The sequence below is a fragment of the Copidosoma floridanum genome, unplaced genomic scaffold (assembly GCF_036245765.1).
Source record: "Copidosoma floridanum isolate Cflo_tuat_1 unplaced genomic scaffold, Cflo_Japanese_pri ptg000013l, whole genome shotgun sequence".
Lineage (NCBI taxonomy): Eukaryota > Metazoa > Arthropoda > Insecta > Hymenoptera > Encyrtidae > Copidosoma > Copidosoma floridanum.
In genome coordinates, this window is record NW_028321890.1 from 36,114,794 (window position 1) to 36,132,688 (window position 17,895).

A 17,895-nucleotide genomic window follows, 5' to 3' on the forward strand; every position below is an offset into this window, starting at 1 on the left:
TGCATGTGAAGCCCGTTAATAACGGGGAGCTGGCGTCGTTTACCCGCGAAATTCCAGGCACTGCCTACATGTATATGTATGCTCGTTCCTATACGTAACTTCCCGTATACCAAGCCTTTTTCGTTCACTGTTACATGAGCACACGTTCGCTTGGCTTTGCGTTTCGATAGACGTGCATCTTCTCCGTTACACGGCAACTGATCCCTCGCGTGCTGGAACACAAGCGACCAAAGAAGGTACATCTCGTTGATATTTGCGCTCTTCGCCCGTTGATACGCGAATCGCGTGATTAATGCAAAGGGATAACGTATACGAGTACACACGAGCCGAGTACGGAAAGGTTGACGACTTACTCGTCGGTATATAACACGAAGGGGGAGAAGTGAGCGTGCGCGTCGTCGAGGTGGCCACCCAGGATTTAGGGGAGCTCCTTTTGTTTTTCCTCACCGCAGAAAAAGCTCCCTCTCGTTGCCCAGCTTATCCGTCGACGCCGATCCGGATACGTATTATATTCCAAGCAGGAGGGTATATCGTGCGTGTATACAGAGAACAAATGAGGCCGTCCCGCCGTTGGCGTGACATTTCTGTCGACGAGCGACAAGTTCTCGCGTGTAAGGGACGCCTATACATTTATTACGTTATTACTCGTTTGGTTAAATCGTATGTAACTTATATTCATAAATTCACGGGCTGAACACGTGCCGTGAGTTGGTTCTTTTCAAAAACGAGTCGTCGACCACCGTTATTTGTACCTCAGGCCTGATATCGCTCGCGCGACTCGTAATGGACATTTCGAGAGCTCTCCATGGAGTAATTAATACAAGATGATACAACTGAGAGTGCCTAGCAGCGGAACGATGAGGAAAGCCTCGCTGTTCGTACACAACGCCTAAGGAAAACGGAGGGAGCGAGGAACATTTTTGCGTGTATATGCATCGAGTCTTGTACGGCTGAGCACCCGGGGCTGCGTCAATAATACGCTCGCACGGAGAGGCCGGATGATTAGGGCTGGAAAAGCCCTCCTATGATCGTGTCGTATACGGTTTATCCGAACGTGCACGTGTATTTTACACGAAGGAAACGTATTACTTGTGCAGCTTCGCGTGCGGTCTGATCGCACGTTGACCCGCACTACTTGCGGGGTCCTATTCAATTTCGTTCGAGGTTTCGTGCGTTAATTTACCACACGGAGCTCCCTCCGGTCACTCTCGCGACCTCAATTTCATCGGGTAAATACCCCACCCACGCATTTAGAAAACACGTGTCACCCCAACATAGCGTTGAAAGAAAAAAAAACAAAAAAATCACACCTCGGCTAATCCCTCGAAACTCCAATCACCGTTACAGACCTGATAATTGCTGAGAGGGAGCCGATTAAGCGCACGTTGCTGCCATTCACGCGTTACCCCCGCCACAAGAGCATAACCATTTTCCACGGAGCACACACACGCGTCCATAATTACATATAGTCACGTACGGCGTTAATACACGGCACATAGTGGCGGGAGCCGAGTATATATTATAGTGTAGCGGGCTTTCATTTGCCTCGGATTCAAGTGAAAACTCCATCATCAAGTGGGTCTCGATGCGCATCGGGACTTTGACTCGGAATCGTCGGGGCGCACGTGTGCTTGTTATTATGTACACGCGGGGTATATAGGTACAGGGAGTCCGTCGGGAAACTCATCCAATTAACGTCTCGTATACGAGTCGAACACAAAGCACCATTATGCGCTCAAGAGGCTGTGGTATAGCTTGATTCACACACGCGCGCAATTTTTCTTTTTTTTCTTGTTTTTCGCAAAACAAACGCGAGAGCAATACGCGTACACATATATACCCATAAACAGTGGCAGCAGTGGAAACATCTTCGAGATAGATAGGGGAGCTTATCTCATCGTGCTCCAATCGTCGCGTAAAAGAATCACAGAGTCGAGAGTGTGACCCCGGATGGACTATTATCGGTAAACGCGTCTCATATACATTTAACTCATCGCCCCATTATGTGTATATATATACGCGTTGGAGGAGATCAGGTAAACACCTGGGCGCTCGGAGATAACGAGCACGGGGGAGAGCTTGCAGTTTTCGAGCATTACGTTGGGGACGAGAGGGTTCGATGATTAAAAGCGGCGCCGGTCGGCAGGCGCGAGCGTATATGTTTGAGCTCCTCCTCTTTCGTTAATGGGGCGCTCCAAATGGAGATTGTCCCCCGAACAAGGGGGGCCCGGGGCAGAGGAAAAAGGAAAACGAGAGCAGAGAAGAAGGAAAAAAAAAAAAAAAAGAAGGGTGCTTATTACTTGCCGCGACCTGGTGCGTCTTTTGGCTTTTATTTGTCTCCCAGGTGGATCTCGTGTTTCGGAGGGTCAAAGTACGCGGGAATGAGAGACAAAGCCGGCCTTTCCTGCACTGTAGTAGCATAACAGTGGAAAAGAAAAAGCAAGATGAGGTAGGTACGTGGGGGAGCAAGGGAAATTGGGCCGATTTTTGAAAGGGGCTCGCGCGCTGGAAAAATTATTGGAAATAAGTACGGTGTGCGCGTGTTCGCTTTAACATGCATTCCGATGAAAAATACTCTACTTTTATAGTTCGTATTGAACAATGAGCGTGAAAAAAAAAAAAAAAAAAAAAAAATTGTTGAGAAATTCTTATTAAAAGAAATATGTATACATGCACAAGTGGCTACGAACTCTTTTTTTCTATTTTACGCTCTAACATAGAATTTTTTTTTTTTTTTATATACATATATTTACATGTAAGGGTGCAACGTACTCACTATACCATTGGTATAGTATATGGATTTAAAATTCTGACAAAAAATCAAGAACAATACGTCGCAATTTATAGTCTATCGATAAACTGATTCATACAAATGATTTTAATGAAACTATAAGTATATCCCTACAAGGATTCGATACAATAGAAAATTATCGATGCAAATGTTGTACTCTTGGAATATGTGTTTGTTCTTATTTGTTTTTTAGATGATGGAAACTACAAGAGAAGAACTGATTGTCGTACAATCGATAAAGTTCCCTCGATATTTTCTCGAGACAATTTTTTAAAGACGATGTACTTGCAAATTCGTTAAATTGCATACTCCGACAAAATGACGAATCATTCATGAAAAGAAGACTCCAAAGTAAACCGGAGCTTAAACTGAGATACGAGACACCATTAGCAGGAGATTCAAGAAAAAAAGGGGGGGTGAGTGAGAGGGAGGGAGGAGAAGAGAAGATTCCACCTGAGGCACTGTACCGGCGGAACAAGAGAGCAGCAAAACTCCTCTTTACCTCTCGGAGCTCGTTGTTCGGGCTGAAGTAGCTGGTACACACGCGAAGCACCCGATACAAGCGGTACTCGAGAATTACTTCGACAACGGCCCATTAGGTACGCGTCCGCGTGTACTATTACTACATAATAATGGCCGCAAATTATTTGCGAGTGCAGCTCCGGGCCATCAGCCTTGACTGTCCTTTTTTTTTTTTTTTTTTTTTTTCTCTCCTTGCGCTGCTACGCGCGTAACGACCTAATAAGCTTCATTACTCGTTTATGCAGGCAAGATGCGAAGCCACTTTTCTTACTCACTGGGCGAAAATTTTTCCTCCTCTTCTTTATACTCTCGCCTCGTGTATGACGAAACTTTCCTCCTCCTCGCGTTGGTCACGCATCTCTTTGTCCGGAGGCTATACGCTGAGTACCGAGTTAGTTGAGTGTCAGAGGTGCTTACGTCACGTTGACGGAGGACACTATTACTATTACTACTACTATTATCATACTAATTCGTGGCGAGGAAAATTTCGCTATTTATTTGGGAAATTTATTCACGTACGTACACAAAATATACAAATAATTATCATATAATAGCTACATGTTTTCCTCGGTTTTTGCTTTACTTGCTGTTTTTTGCGAAACTGCTATAGTTTAATCTCGATTTTAAATCTCAATTATGTTATTGTAATAACAAAAATTGTTTTCAATCAAACTTATTAGTTTTACAAATTTGTCCACGTCAAATTATCAAAAGGTGATAATGAATTGTTTTCAAAAATTTATCATAAATATCGCTTAAAAATTTCGTGAAAAAAAGATAGTGCAATTAATGAATATTTCTTATATACTAATTTTTGTAAGTTTCCGATAAAAGAGTTTTGATAAAAAAACAAAAGAAAAAAGAAAGAGATGACTGAACTAGTTTTAACTTTTCAAGATTGAAAAAAAAAAAAAAAAATTTATTATACCTTGTAAGTTACAGTTATTGTGAAAATTGCATAAAAAAATGTTGTTCCTGAAACACCACTCTGATCATAGACCCTCACACTCATATGCGTACATACAGACATTTTTTTTCGAAAATTCGATCATTACACGGTAAAACTTGTTTTGACCACACATGTAAAGAAGCTATATTTTATACCGATATACAAAGTTTCCTCCGCGAGAAAACGAAGAGGAAAAAAAAGGTATCGTAAAACAGCACGTTACTTTCTATAGAAACAAGAAAAACAACTTTATCGAATGTCCAATCGAGCTCGTCGCAACGAAAGCATCCAAACTCACCGCAACCGAAACAAAACAAAAGGAGGGAAGCTCCAAACTCAATTACACCAGTCGGACTAAATCACCCCCAGCCGCGCCGATCACTCTCCAACGGATCCACCCGCGCGTGCAACAAACGCGTATATATATACACACAGCACCCCCCGCTCGCGCGCAGCCGAGGTGAGAAAATTACACTTTGCTCGGGAGTCGGATTTATTGCTGCCTCGGACTGTTGAAAGACTTTTTCCATCCGTATATACACGCAAACGACAAAAGCCGAGTCGGCCCAAAGTAATAAAATTCAGAGCAAGCCGAGGCATCAGTCGGCCGACAGTCGATATTCCCAAGTTTTATTGGATCCCAGCTCTCGACTTTCCGACTTTTCCCATCCCCTCCCCCCGAGTCTCGGAGAAGTGCAAGCCGGGGCTCGATGTCGGATGAACAATGAAAATTTTAAGGTATGCAAATTCGCCATTCCTGGGGGAGCGGGAGATCCTGAAGCCGTTCGGCGCGCGATTTGGTATTCCGAGACCCGCCGGCGCCCAAGTCGACGTGTATATATATACGTACACGGAAAAGCGAGCCGACGAAATTAAGCTTATCTGGGGGAGGGGGAATGTGTGCCAAAGTAGCGGAGGAGGGAGAAAATCATTGCGCGCCAAAAGCCATTCGAGCTCATGATCGAAAGTCATTAGAGGCTTCGTGGGTGACGTTGATGTATCTATATAGTGGTTTTGTTGCCGAGTGCGGACCGTGTGTGAAACTTTGTCATGTGGTGAATTTTTTTGCTCTCTATTGCTTCGTTTTTGTATCGTTACGAAACGTAGTATTTGAATAAATAAAAATAATCGACAAGTACTTTTTGTGCAAATTACCAAGTTAAATACACCATCGCTTTCAAAGGGAGTGGAAATCTTGTTTTTTTTTTTTTTTTTTTTTAGTAACAGGATACAAATTGCATCGCAAAATAATTGAAAAAAAAGCTGGGTTTGATCCACAGAGCCCTCAAACATTTAAAAAAAAGAGGATTTTACTTCTGCCTCTGCGTATAAACATAAATATTTGCAAAACGAATTTTCGGCGATGATTAAAAGCTTTTTGGTAAAATATGTATTTTATTAAATGTGATAAAATTACGGAGTACGTTTAGCTCGACATTTAGGATAAAATATGCGTGTAGTGTATGATGGCAACTGTCACGTGCACAATTTGACTCGATATGAGCTGACGAACAACACTTTTTTTTCTTCCCCCGTGTATATGCGTGGAAAAATCATACGTGGTTGCAAAACCCGTATCACTGCAACAATTTTTTCAATTTCCAGTGCAACCGGAAAAATTGAACAAAGCACAGCTGACGCAGTCTATAAGAGCTGTACAAAAAAAAAAAAAAAAAGTTCGCTAGTAACTCGAAAAAAAGAACCGAAAATAGCTTTGGATGTTGATTTGTTTGGCCGTAACTGACGGGGCCGTTGTATGCACCCGCAGCCATTTGTCTGGGCTCGCGGAGCGAAAATTTCACGTAACCCCCGCCGCGTATCGTATCGCGCGACCACTATCTAACTCGCTCCGAGTAAATTTAACACGCGCGGAATTTGTGCCGCTGTCCGCCTTTTCCGGCTTTTATTTGCGAGATTAAACTGGCAAAGTGCGCGGGGATTTTAGATTTTTTAACGCGAGTGAAAGGTCGTTTATCTCCTCGGAATATACACGCGAAACAAATTAAGGGGGCCCTGTTACCCGAAATCGTCTTGGTTTTTAAATTTGATAAAACCATTTTGTTATATCGCAGATGTAGGAATCGTTTTTAAGAAAAGTAAACTAAAAACTACATACTCTGTTTACGTAGAAATTACTCTTTCGTGTGTGTGTTTTTTATCGACTCTAGCATTACATTTTTTTTCCGTATAATTAGGTATTTCTAGCGGAACAAGAACTACGTGTCAAAACTTACTTCGATAAAAAGTTGAGCTTGGAGTTCTTTCTTGTCAAGAAAATTCACGCTTCTAATACACTTTCAACTTTTCAAAGCTACTTTCACCCCTTGATAATCGATTTCGTGTACATTTATAGATTGAAATCGTGAAAAATTTTATACAACTTACGAATCATGTTCTATATGGCTTGATTTCAATAATGAGAAAACTTATGACGAATCATGGAATACATCTAAATAAATTTCAAATAATACTCCGCTACCTCGTAATTGTTGGATCACAGTAAGCTATTTTTTTTTTTTTTTTTTTTCATAAATAAATTCACGTAAAAACTTTATTCAGCGTATATAATAAATGTATACAGAGCCTCCTTGATTTTCCGTTACACGTATACTGTATCACAAGCGCACTCGTAACGCATGAAGTACCTCAAACCTATAATTAAACGACCTACAACGAGGGGCCTCGCCGAGCCATAAAAAAAAAAAAAAAAAAAAAGGGGGTCCGCGTTTCTAATAAAAGAAAAACCACAAATAGACGTTTATATATGTGCATCGTCGATGAGTGTAAACGACTGCGTGAATCGTACCTCCACGTCGTACGAATCGCTTATAATATACACGGTAAACCGGGGGGTAAGGGAGTAGACTCTGTAAAAGCGGCCGATAAACGTTGGGATACGTCGCGCGTGCACGGGATGAAGCGACACCGGGGCCACGGCGTGTGAAGAAGGCAAGGGCGCGACCACGCGACGCACGTTTTATGCACCGATAAAGTTTACACGGCTATTCTCGTTTGCTGCCGATGATACTATAACATCTACATTTTTTTTTCTTTTCAAGTAAACATTAAATAAGTGCACGAACTCGTCTTTCGCTTGGTGTGTTTTGTTGTACCTCATAAGCAAAGTAAAATTAATCACACCCCCTTATCAACAACGCGGACCCTCGTAATCCGGATAAACACCGTTAACGCCCCGACGCGATACCGTTGGAAGGCTCCGCTGTTAGGGTGTCTCGGAGTCTGCAGACGGAGCCGGGAGAGTCGCTGCTGGGTGGAATTGAATTTTCGTATCTTTCGCCGATCCGCCTCAAAAGTGCAGAGGGAGAGAGATTTGCCCATCGCGGGCGTCGGTTCTGTCGCGGTTAATGCAATAGAGGCCCCATCACCTACATACCACGTGGATACGTTGGGAGTCAAAACTCGGTGAGATGTATTTTTATCCTCCAGCCTCGCCTGAGATATGTATTTCCGGCCAAGTGCCTCTATACTATCGGTACTGTATCCCACGAAAAAAAAAAAAAAAAAAAAAAAAAAAAAAAAAAAAACACATACCCAAAATATTTAACGGGTTCCCGGGGGTGGGTCGTTATTTGGAGATGCGCAATCTCGACACGGAGATACTCATCGTGAGGGCAAAAATAGCACGGGTATAGGGCGATTGCTATCGCGGCTGCATATACACTGACATTCCGATTCTCCTCCTCCGTTTCGTCCTTTGGAAATGTATTTCCGGAGCCGCGTATACATGCACACGCCCGACCGGTCACTCCTAGCTCATTCGAGCGAAGCCCCCGACCCGCCCTCGGTTACACTCCCTGCTCTTGGATAATAAATAGCCGAACAGGACGGAAGGCTAAATCTCGTTCGAGCCTCATTGAAATGCAGTCGCTCTCACCGCTCGTTTACCTATACAACATAACCATCGATAATGTACCTCCGAGGAGCTCGGCTGGTTTTGTATTTTCATACTACATGCGGGGGGAGGGGGCTTGTATCTGGCGTCCTTGACTCCGTCTGTGGTACGTGTCCTCGCTATATCCGGTCATCCTCAGCTTTATTCGGATACGCGCATGGTGTCTTTGGAAGCGTCCAGTGCCACGAGAGCTCTTTTTACTTATCTCCAGGTTTTGGAATTAGCATGCGATTGACCTTTATTTTTTTCTTTTTATGAATAATGTCCTAAGATTTGGGTCAAGATCAGGAAATACGCCGAGGCGCGTCTGACCAAACTCGGAGTATGACTACTTAAAAGTCCGATGCATCAGCGGGAGTTTCTACTTTACCGGTAGGCTGGTTTTCATCGAAGCACTGTATAAGTAGGTATATACTTATACGAATTCAAATTTATCGAAATCGGTCGAAAAATGAAGAAAGAAAAAATAATAAATACGTTTATTCTTTTTTTTCAAGTTTAATTATAATGTTCAATATATCACGTACATCTACGTCAACATAAAACAGCTGTACAACCATTGCTCCGAGTCGACAAAAGAATCAAAGAAATCACAACAAAGGCCATACGACGTAATGACCAATTAAGGTAAAAAAAAAAAAAAAAAAAAAAAACTACGCCATCGGGCACGTTGACGAGTTTCCGCTTTAAGCAAATTGCACTTCGTAGGATCTTCCGTAGCAGCTGCCCCCGGCCTTTTTTCATCTTTTCTGATCACCTCCGTTTGTTCACCTCCTCGCGCTTAAACAATGGAGAAAAAAAAAAGTAACAGACGCTCCCCTCTTTTCTTTTTGATCTTTTGTCGAGGGCCTCCGACTTTTTCTTTTGTTTTTGGACGAAGGAGCACAAAAAGAGCCAAAGATAGTCTGCTCCCGGTTATTGGATTTCATGTACGAGACCGGCGCTGAAAGATCCAGACACCGACAATGGTATACATATATATATATATGCAAAGGAAGGAAGGGAGATAACGACGCGAGAATCAATTTCAAGTTTACAATGCGAGCCACCCTACATATATATCCATCAGCGCAAAAGAAACAAAAAAAAAAGGGGGACCGATCGCGAGCAAATTTTTCGGCTCCTTTCCATCCACCCCTGCGTGTGTGTGCCTCTCTCTCTCTCTGATTGCAGCCGGCATTAAACGCCCCCCACCCCCACCCTCGTTCGCGGTCTTATCTCCACTGCAGCAATGGCCCCGGAAAAAGTGCTGCGTTGTGTATATACACATACATACATATGTGTATACCCACCAGTTACCAACAATCGAATTCCACCTGCTATATATGGTCACGAGAAAAAAGGAAAAGGGATATGATGGAGTGCAATTTCCCGGAAAGGGCTGATGGAATTTTTTTCCTTCGTTTTTATACCGAGAGGCGCACGGTGGGTAAACGCGATTAAAATATGAGCGCCCTTTTGTGCATCCGGGGATGATCGGGGTAAGGGTAAAAAGTAAAAAAAAGCTTTAACAGCTTGGGTTAGCCTCGCCTACCGTTGTGTATTATCGATCGTCCGAGTTATTGCGAATTTCGTGCACAAGTTCGGTATTGTCTCCTGGCGTTTGATCGTCATTGAAGCACGAGAACGTGGTTTACGCGATGGGTACACGCAAAAAATACACATCGTCCGATTATACTCGAATCAAAATGGCTATCGATTGACTAATTAATTCATAGCTGCTCTGATGTCTGTATTACACATTTGAACGATACAATATGCGTTTCGGGTATGATAAGTATAATTGAGTAACGCCACGCGCTACAGAAAAAGAGAGAGAGAAAGAGGAAGTTCGTGGGGGAAAAAAATCACAGTGGCTTAATTAATACGCCGCTATGATGATGTACCACGGGGCTACCGTTTCATTTATCCCGCAAATTGAAATTTCAGAGCCCGGAAGTTCGTGGCGCGGCTTTTTACTCCGACCATCCCTCTCCCCCTCATGGGCTCGAGTTTCCGACAGTGTATATATGCTGGATTAATTCGGGGTGGGTGTAATGGCTGGGACAAAAAGGCTGTTGTAGCGAGTATATTTACAGTGATGTGTGTATGTGGCTATAACTATAAGTGTGCACATGATGTAGTTGGGGATGGATAGCTGCTCTGGTAATGATGATTACTATACTTAACGAAAGTCTATTGAGTAAGGAAAATTGTACGCAAAGTTTTTTTGGGTGCCAGTGAAATTTACCTACAAGTTCTTGTAGTTAATTAGTACAACCAAGTGAGTGGTAAGCGAAAAGAGAATCGAAAAGATCTTGTGTATTTTTTCAATCAAAAGGAGGTACATGGAGTCAACGAAACCAGAATTTTCCCAGCGAATCGTCCCGAACCTCATTATCCGGTATCGAGTTTAAAGTCCCCTCAGAGCGACAAAGTGCATATATACATTGCACCCGGGCACACCCTACCGAGAGCTTTTCAATATTTTTCAAGTGCAGAAAGATGGAAATCCCTCAGGAGCCGCGAGTTTTCAATTCGAAGAAAAATGTTCGTCGCTGAAAAATTAAATTTTTTCATCACTCTAGAAGTATCCTTATTTCTTCGCTCGGCCAACTCTGTCGTTTTTCTTCTTCTTTCACCCCGTTTGACTGCTCGTGTAAGGTATACCTGTACAGCCAGTGTAGAGGTGCGGCGTATATGAGTCTCCTTCTGTGGCTGCAGGTCCATAAAGGTCGGAGTAATTATTCATTCGTGACGTGGCACGAGCTACACGCTGTTGCGCTACTGTACACGGGAGCCACCGGACGTTGCGATAAACTCAATTTCGACCCTGTGATTTATCACCTGGTTACTAAGTGCCGTACTGCTACCCCTGCGATCCGATGAACACTTCCGGTTTTTTTTTTTAATTTGTTTCCTCATCCTTTTTTTGGGGGGGGGGTCTCCAGTGACGAATGATTCGGGAATCAACACATATTCTTTGGATTTTCAATGCAACGATACTGCAAGCTTATAATTTATCAAAGGAAGCAGTACCTCAAAGCTTTATCACGCGTAGGGTGATAAATTATGTAGTTGAGGAAGAGCGTACGGCTGGCGGCATCTACTGTTAAAATTGCCATCGCAGAGCGGGTAAGCATCCATACCGATTGATATTATTTCGACGCGTTAACATTAAAATTAACAAATTCTTTTATTACAAAGAATTAAATATCTACAAGTAATTATTTTATAAAAACTAACTATTGGCCTCGATCTTTGTCCACTTGGCACTGGTCTTCCATAGCCACTCCTGTATTTCATCCCTTTGTGCCTGAGGATGCGCTTCCACCACCTTCCAATTGCTGCTGCAATGGTAATGGAACAATGAATATCTATCGCGTAATGTAATAAATGTTTTATACAGTATTTAATGTTTACTCGAAATATTGTCCTGACAGGTCCTCCACTTCAGGGCTCAGAGCAACGTACAAAACTGGTTGGGCTCCTTTCCTTGGTGGTCTTACAAATGGCCATACAATTGGTTTTATGAATATTTGGCTCAATGTACTATTGTAATAAGTCATGTGTCTCGTTAGATCTGTGTCCACGATGCCTGGATGTACGGCATATGCATTTACTCCAGTACCTACAACCAAATGGATTTCAATTTTTTGAAAAAAAAAAAAAAAAAAAAAAAAAAACTCGATGTTTGTTGGTCAACTTCAGTAACTATTTACAAACCTTTTAGTTTTTTGGCCAATTCTTTGGTGAAGATAACATTGGCTAATTTACTTTGAGCATAAGCTTCACCAGGATCATAGTACTCGGAACTGTTTAAATCATGAAGTTTGAGATTCCCCCTTAGGTGAGCTAAGCTGGATACATTCACGATTCTGGCAGGAGCAGAGGCTTTCATCGTGTCGAGCAATAGATTAGTCAATAGAAAGTGGCCCATGTGATTCACACCTATTTGCATTTCGATTCCATCCTTGGTGAAACTGTAAGGGGTTCTCATAACGCCGGCGTTATTAACGAGAATGTGCAGATTTGAATATTCTTTTTTGAACAGATTCACAAAATCTCTGATACTCTGCTGCGAAGCTAAATCGCATTCTCTGCAGTAAACGTATTTATTCTTGGTCTCGAAAACAATATCTTGTCGAGCCTGAAAATAGTACATTTTATCAAAACTTGAACCACATCTCGGCTGTGAAAGCAGTTTTATTTACATTTTCGCATTTTATCATGTCACGACATGCCATGATAACTTTTGCATCTCTCTTTGCCAAGCCAAAAGCCACTTCTTTTCCAATTCCGCTATTGGCACCGGTGACAATAGCCACTTTGTCGGTCAACTTTTCCTTCCCCTCGTACATGGAACCACTATAATAATCCCTGCAAAAATATAAACTTTTCAACGTGATCGTGACCACAAAACATCAAGTCGTAACAGTACGTCCTCGATTTATCAACAATTTGGTTTTCAACGACTGTAATAAAATGAAAATAAAAAAATCATTTTGTACCTAATACATACTTGACTAGATAGGAAACTCCGTACAACGCTGCAAATGAGCTTCCCCATAAGAGTGGCTTCGGCAGGGAACCCATTGCGAGAGTGAGAAAGACTAAACACTAAGTACGTGTTAAAAAAAAAATTTAGTCTCAAATCAACACATAATTAAAAGACCAAAGTATTTATTTGTTGTCAAACTGATAAGGTTAAGACGGACGCAAATTGAAACACGCACTTTCAGCGGCACGAACCTCGCGATGTCTCGGAGACAACTGTTCGATCAACCGTCGACAAGCAAGACAAGCACTGGTATAAGTGGTATATGTTCTTAGTAGCAAACTAGCAAAGGTGGACGAAAACAAACACAGATGGCTTTCGATAGCAATAAAATCTAGCAGTCAGCTGCAAAAAGTGAAATCACTGTTTAATGTGCGTATTATATATTTTGACAAAGTGTGTTGTGCATATCAACAGGTCAAATGCTCGCGAGTTATTTAAATGAGGTGCAAATCGATTTAAGACCAAAGAAATATATGTAACAATGGGGCTTTGCGCTTATCCAAGATCCAGAATGTGAAAGAGAACTGTCCGTTACGATTTAACGAGCTGTTATTGTTTCAACAATAATTTGCACTGTCAATCGTTTGATTACACGTGTACAAGTATTAGGGTACATTTTTCTTTTATTTATCAAGCAAAATGTTTGCAAGATTCGTAAGATTAGCTGGTAGGATCAAGCTGCAGCAGAGCAGGTCATTAGGTTATGCTGCTGCGGAGTTGGGAAGAGTAAGTAAAGTGTTTTTCGAACCAAATTTTTTTGTCCTCTGCAGTTTGGATTTATTGTTAATTAGCAATGTGGCAACGGATCGAGGAGCAAGACCTTTACTCCAGGGACTCCATTTTATATTTCTGCCTTATGGGGCATTACCAAGAAGACCGGAGACGACAAGTCTTTGACGAAAAAAGAGCTGCTCATAGCCAAGGCTGATGCTCTGTTTGATCAGGAGGAATACAGGGAAATTTACAAGTTACTCAATAGCTATAAGGTAATTGATTTACTTGCAACTAGGATGGAACTTTCGAAGGACATTCATAATCTTATGGGGTTGCTTTGTGTATGGTAGGAAAACAAGGATGTTGAAATTTTGTGGCGACTTAGTCGTGCTCTGTACAAAATGTCCAAACTAGAATCTAAAGAGGCTGAAGCAAAGCAGTTAGTTTACGAGGCTTACGACGTGATCTGCGAAGCTCTGAGTCTGCAAGAAGATCATTGGGCTGTCCACAAGTGGATTGCAATTTTGTTAAATTCCAAAACATCGTTCGAGGGAACTAAAATAAAGATCAAGGAATTGTACAATATCAAGAAGCACATGCTGGTAAGCTGAGAACGTAAAATTAAGTGTTTTTTTTTTTCATACACGCTGAAGTTAATCGGAAAAAAAAATTACAGAGAGCGGCTGAGCTCAATCCTAAAGATGCTACTACTCTCTATATGATTGGCAATTGGTGCTACCAAGTGGCAGATCTGGCGTGGTATCAGCGCAAGATAGCATCAGCTATTTTTGGGGAACCCCCAACTTCTTCGTACGAGGAAGCTTTGAATTACTTTGAACTAGCTGAGAAAGTTGATCCCAATTTTTATAATCACAATCTTTTGATGCTTGGAAAGACATATTTGAAACTAAACAGGAAAGATGAAGCTATCTATTACTTGAAAAAAGCTTCAGAGTACTTGGCTAAGACTGAAGATGATCTTGAAGCTAAACAAGAAGCAATGAAAATTTTAGACAATTTATGATGTAAGTGCGTAATCATAATGATAATTCATAATTTCGTCTCTAATACAATTTTTTTTTTTACAGAAATCAAGTATTATACGTTTAGACTGATAAAACACTACCGTATTACCTTCTAATGTCATGATTCTTCTCAATCTGGGTTGGTTTGGTGTCTTTTTATATCAAGCAATCTCCAACATTAAAAAGGAAACAGCTGTATTAAATGTATAGTACACTAATATTGGTAATGGTGGAATCATAAAATTTTAAGGTCCGGCACTGGGCTTTGATGGAAAACAATTTTACAATCTGTCCAAGCTGCAGTGTAGCATGTGTAATTCCATATTTTATATATATTTTTTATAAATTAACTTTTCATGGAAGTACAATAATAAAGTATATTTGATTTTACTCTGACAAACAGACTGCGTGAATACTCTCTAAAAATGATCTTTTGATAGATTTTAATTTTTCTGCAGATGTAAGAATAAGATGAGAAAGTACGCGGATAAGAGTCCAGAGTTACGATTCCTACTTAATTGAACGTGACGAAGATGGAAGCGGTGTATTCGCGCATGAGAGAGGCGAAAATTAATTACACTCACGTTGCGTGAGTATATACACGCTCGAGGCGTCTCGAGGGCTGAATGCAAAAAAGGCAAATTTTTTGCGGCGGAACTAATGCGAAGGGACGCGCGTATACATGCACCTTTTGCGAGGCGGAGGACTCGTGACAGGATCGTTTATGCTCAACATGCGTCCGCTCGCTTAAGGAAATTAATAAGAAAGACAAGATGGAGAAACGGAGCAAAAAAACAAAAAAAGGACCACTTGGCGGGGAAAAGGAGATATCTCGAATGGAAAAAAATAAAAACAACAGAGTATAGGTGCTTGAGGGCGGTGGAATAAATTAAACGAGGATGAAATACGAGTTCAGTTTCTACAACTTTGTTTTTTTTTTCTTTTTTTTTAATCATTTAAAATACAACGCTCTGCTTAAATACTTCTACGTATGCGCTATCGAAAAAATCGCAATATTACTACACGTTTAAAATCGTGCAGCGCATCACACGTTAAAAAGGTACAAATTATAATATCATTTACACGCCTTGCCGCAATTTTCACCAAGCATCCATACACACACTTAGTAACGGTATACACAGCGAAGCGCGAACCTCGCGAATAAATTAATTCTCTCTACGTACACTTCTTAGACACATTCGCTATATTCACACGTAAGCTGGAAAAGTACAATCATCTCGTTCGATGGGATGTGTACCGATAATAGTCCGTACATATGCCCGACTACTTGCACGTGTACTCCTCGATGCGTTCGGTGCACGTGTCGCACTGCACTTTGCAGCACCAGATGAACTTGCACGCGCACTGCCAGGTCCGCGTGTACTGGTGCGTGTTGTAGCCCCGTCCGCAGCACATGAGATCGCAGCCGTGCGTTTCTGCGAAAAAAGGAGGAAAAAAAAAAACAACGTCAAAGCTTGTATCGAAGGAAGAGAAGAAAAAAAAAAAAAGAAAAAGATCGCGCAACAAAACGAACCTCGCTCGCGCGTACCTTTGCTGGTCCGGTTGCAGTACCTGCCCTGGGTGCCGAAGCTGCCCTGCTCGAGATCGGGCTCGCAGTAGTTGGGCGACTGTTGGAGGTAAACGAGCTCGCTGCGCTTGGGAAAGCGCTTCTGGAGGCTCGACGCCGCGCCACCGCTAATTTTGCTCGCCCGCTTCAGCACGAGGTGGAGCTTCTTCGGTTGGTGTTGCCTGGTTAGCAACAGCCCGGGAGCCACGCGCACTTTGGGCTCGCTACCGGGTCGCCAGAGCGTCCAGGGCGCATCGCCGACACTACCCGGGTCCTCCTCCGTCGGGGACCTGAAACCGTCGCTGGGCTTGCCTTGGGTCTTGGCGTCGTTGCCGAGGATCGGCGACACTTCGGACGAGCGCAACACCACCTCCGTGCTCTGGAATGTAAAATGTACTTAACAGTCGATATACATTGAAATTCGAAAAATAGAGTAACGGGTATTGGTGTGCGCGTGAAAATATATACGTACGTGTACCGTGGGTGCCGAGGGCGGCGAGATCGGTACGACCGATCTGGCCCTGTCGTACTTCCTCATGAGGACGTCGCCGATCTCGCGGAAACTCGGTAGGGTTCGCCAACAGGTTCTCACGGTGCACGAGCCGCTCACCCCGTGGCACTTGCACTCCACGTCCAGCATTGTTTTCACTATCTGAAAATCGAAACGTTTCACATGTGATACAAAATTACAATTTTATATATATATATATATATATATATATATATATACTCGTGCGTGGATTTTGAAAAAGTGTTGCACGCACCTTTCTCCCGGCTTTGTTGTTGTGGAGGTTCATGAGGCTGCGCGCATCGCCCTCGATTTCCCTCGAGTCGAGGAACCTACGCGCGATCCTAAATTTAATCGACAACGTTATAATCCTCGGAGTTAAAATTATTAAACGAGTTTATGTACAAAAGATCCATTGATCACTTTTCAGTGTCTCGTGTGCTTGTATACCCACACAATTGTGGAGGTATCTCAAATAATATATGTTATTGCAATGCGTTGGTTTACCTCATTCCGTAGGATACGTCGGCGCTGCAGCCTCCCCATTCCCAACCGTTGGGCGGCATCTCCTTCCGCGTTCTTTACCATGTAAACATACGTCATATTTATTTATCATTATTATTATTATTATTATTTTACTTAACTCTTACACCAAGCAATTATTCTAAATTTACGCTCAAGCGCCGAATGATTTTCCGTGTACACCTGCAAACGCTTGCATGTAAATTTACTTGGTTATTCATCCCGCGGATATTTTAATATATTTTTTGCAAGCGTCACAATATCTCTGTATACGGTTGTAGTTTTTAAAAGGATTTATCGCCATTGTATACGTAGGCGTGGCGCGATTCGATGGCCGAGCGGAAGAAAATTTCTACTCGTACAGTTTGAAAAAATATATGTATGATCATTCGCTCGGTATAATCGACTTTGCACAACGAAAGCAAAAGACGAATTTTCCTTTCTCATATCCTTAATATAATTAATTTTTCGCTTGTAATCTATGTATACTTATGGACGTATGATAAAAATGGTCAAGTACTTTCTCATTAACCTGGTCGTCGGCTCGCATCCGCAGGCCGTTATGTTTCCCCGGCTACAGGCCGCCGTGACCGCGTACGTGATGGCGGCCGAGCTTATCGCGTACATGAACGCCGCCTCCCTGCTGCCTGAAAGTACAAAAGAAACGAAAAAAGGTTTATTGGAAATTTGTTGTTTTTTTCACAGTATTTTTTATTGTTACACACATATTTCGCGCAGTGCGCGTACAAGGTATACAGGAAAAAAAAAAAAAAAAAAAAAAAAAGTGTCATGTGGTTTTATGTAATTTTAATGTATAAATTAAAAACACAAAAAGCTAAAGCCT

The 17,895-nt window shown here is 42.1% G+C and overlaps 3 protein-coding genes across 5 annotated transcripts in view; 1 reads left to right on the forward strand and 2 right to left on the reverse strand.

The window, feature by feature from the left end:
• Positions 1-11,325: 11,325 nt before the first annotated feature.
• Positions 11,326-12,900, reverse strand: LOC106646845 (retinol dehydrogenase 13). Of its 2 annotated transcripts, none has more exons than XM_089591259.1 (5): positions 12,677-12,900; positions 12,369-12,534; positions 11,881-12,304; positions 11,578-11,785; positions 11,326-11,501 (listed from the first exon to the last, which is right to left on the reverse strand). In XM_089591259.1, the coding sequence occupies exons 1-5, from the start codon at positions 12,748-12,750 to the stop codon at positions 11,396-11,398; spliced, it is 978 nt and encodes a 325-aa protein (XP_089447385.1). In that variant the 5' UTR covers positions 12,751-12,900; the 3' UTR covers positions 11,326-11,395. The 2 variants fall into 2 exon arrangements, with proteins under 2 accessions (XP_089447385.1, XP_089447384.1); XM_089591258.1 differs by having other exon boundaries at positions 11,326-11,504.
• Positions 12,901-13,035: 135 nt separating this feature from the next.
• Positions 13,036-14,846, forward strand: LOC106646849 (regulator of microtubule dynamics protein 1). The gene is made up of 5 exons (XM_014363003.2): positions 13,036-13,441; positions 13,507-13,701; positions 13,780-14,031; positions 14,106-14,454; positions 14,518-14,846. Exons 1-4 carry the CDS (start codon positions 13,355-13,357, stop codon positions 14,451-14,453), a joined length of 882 nt encoding a protein of 293 aa, XP_014218489.2. The 5' UTR covers positions 13,036-13,354; the 3' UTR covers position 14,454; positions 14,518-14,846.
• A 681-nt stretch (positions 14,847-15,527) lies between these two features.
• Positions 15,528-17,895, reverse strand: part of LOC106646865 (Wnt oncogene analog 2) — a 38,855-nt gene continuing 36,487 nt past the window's right edge. The window contains exons 2-8 of one of the 2 annotated variants that reach the window (XM_089591439.1): positions 17,584-17,698; positions 17,037-17,108; positions 16,786-16,873; positions 16,494-16,673; positions 16,312-16,400; positions 16,004-16,245; positions 15,528-15,890 (exon numbers count right to left, since the gene is read on the reverse strand). In XM_089591439.1, coding sequence (XP_089447565.1) covers positions 15,739-15,890; positions 16,004-16,245; positions 16,312-16,400; positions 16,494-16,673; positions 16,786-16,873; positions 17,037-17,108; positions 17,584-17,698 — 938 coding nt within the window. In that variant the 3' untranslated portion in view covers positions 15,528-15,738. Of the gene's footprint in view, positions 15,891-16,003; positions 16,401-16,493; positions 16,674-16,785; positions 16,874-17,036; positions 17,109-17,583; positions 17,699-17,895 lie in introns of both variants that reach the window. The other variant, XM_014363027.2, reaches the window with a different exon arrangement.

Coding starts and splice junctions, on each gene's coding strand:
- LOC106646845 (XM_089591258.1), bottom strand. CDS start 12,750: ATGGGTTCCCTGCCGAAGCCACTCTTATGGGGAAGCTCATTTGCAGCG. Junction 12,535..12,676: donor GGAGTTTCCTATCTAGTCAA/GTATGTATTAGG, acceptor ATATTTTTGCAG/GGATTATTATAGTGGTTCCA. Junction 12,305..12,368: donor ACATGATAAAATGCGAAAAT/GTAAATAAAACT, acceptor TACTATTTTCAG/GCTCGACAAGATATTGTTTT.
- LOC106646849 (XM_014363003.2), top strand. CDS start 13,355: ATGTTTGCAAGATTCGTAAGATTAGCTGGTAGGATCAAGCTGCAGCAG. Junction 13,442..13,506: donor CTGCTGCGGAGTTGGGAAGA/GTAAGTAAAGTG, acceptor ATTGTTAATTAG/CAATGTGGCAACGGATCGAG. Junction 13,702..13,779: donor AGTTACTCAATAGCTATAAG/GTAATTGATTTA, acceptor TGTGTATGGTAG/GAAAACAAGGATGTTGAAAT.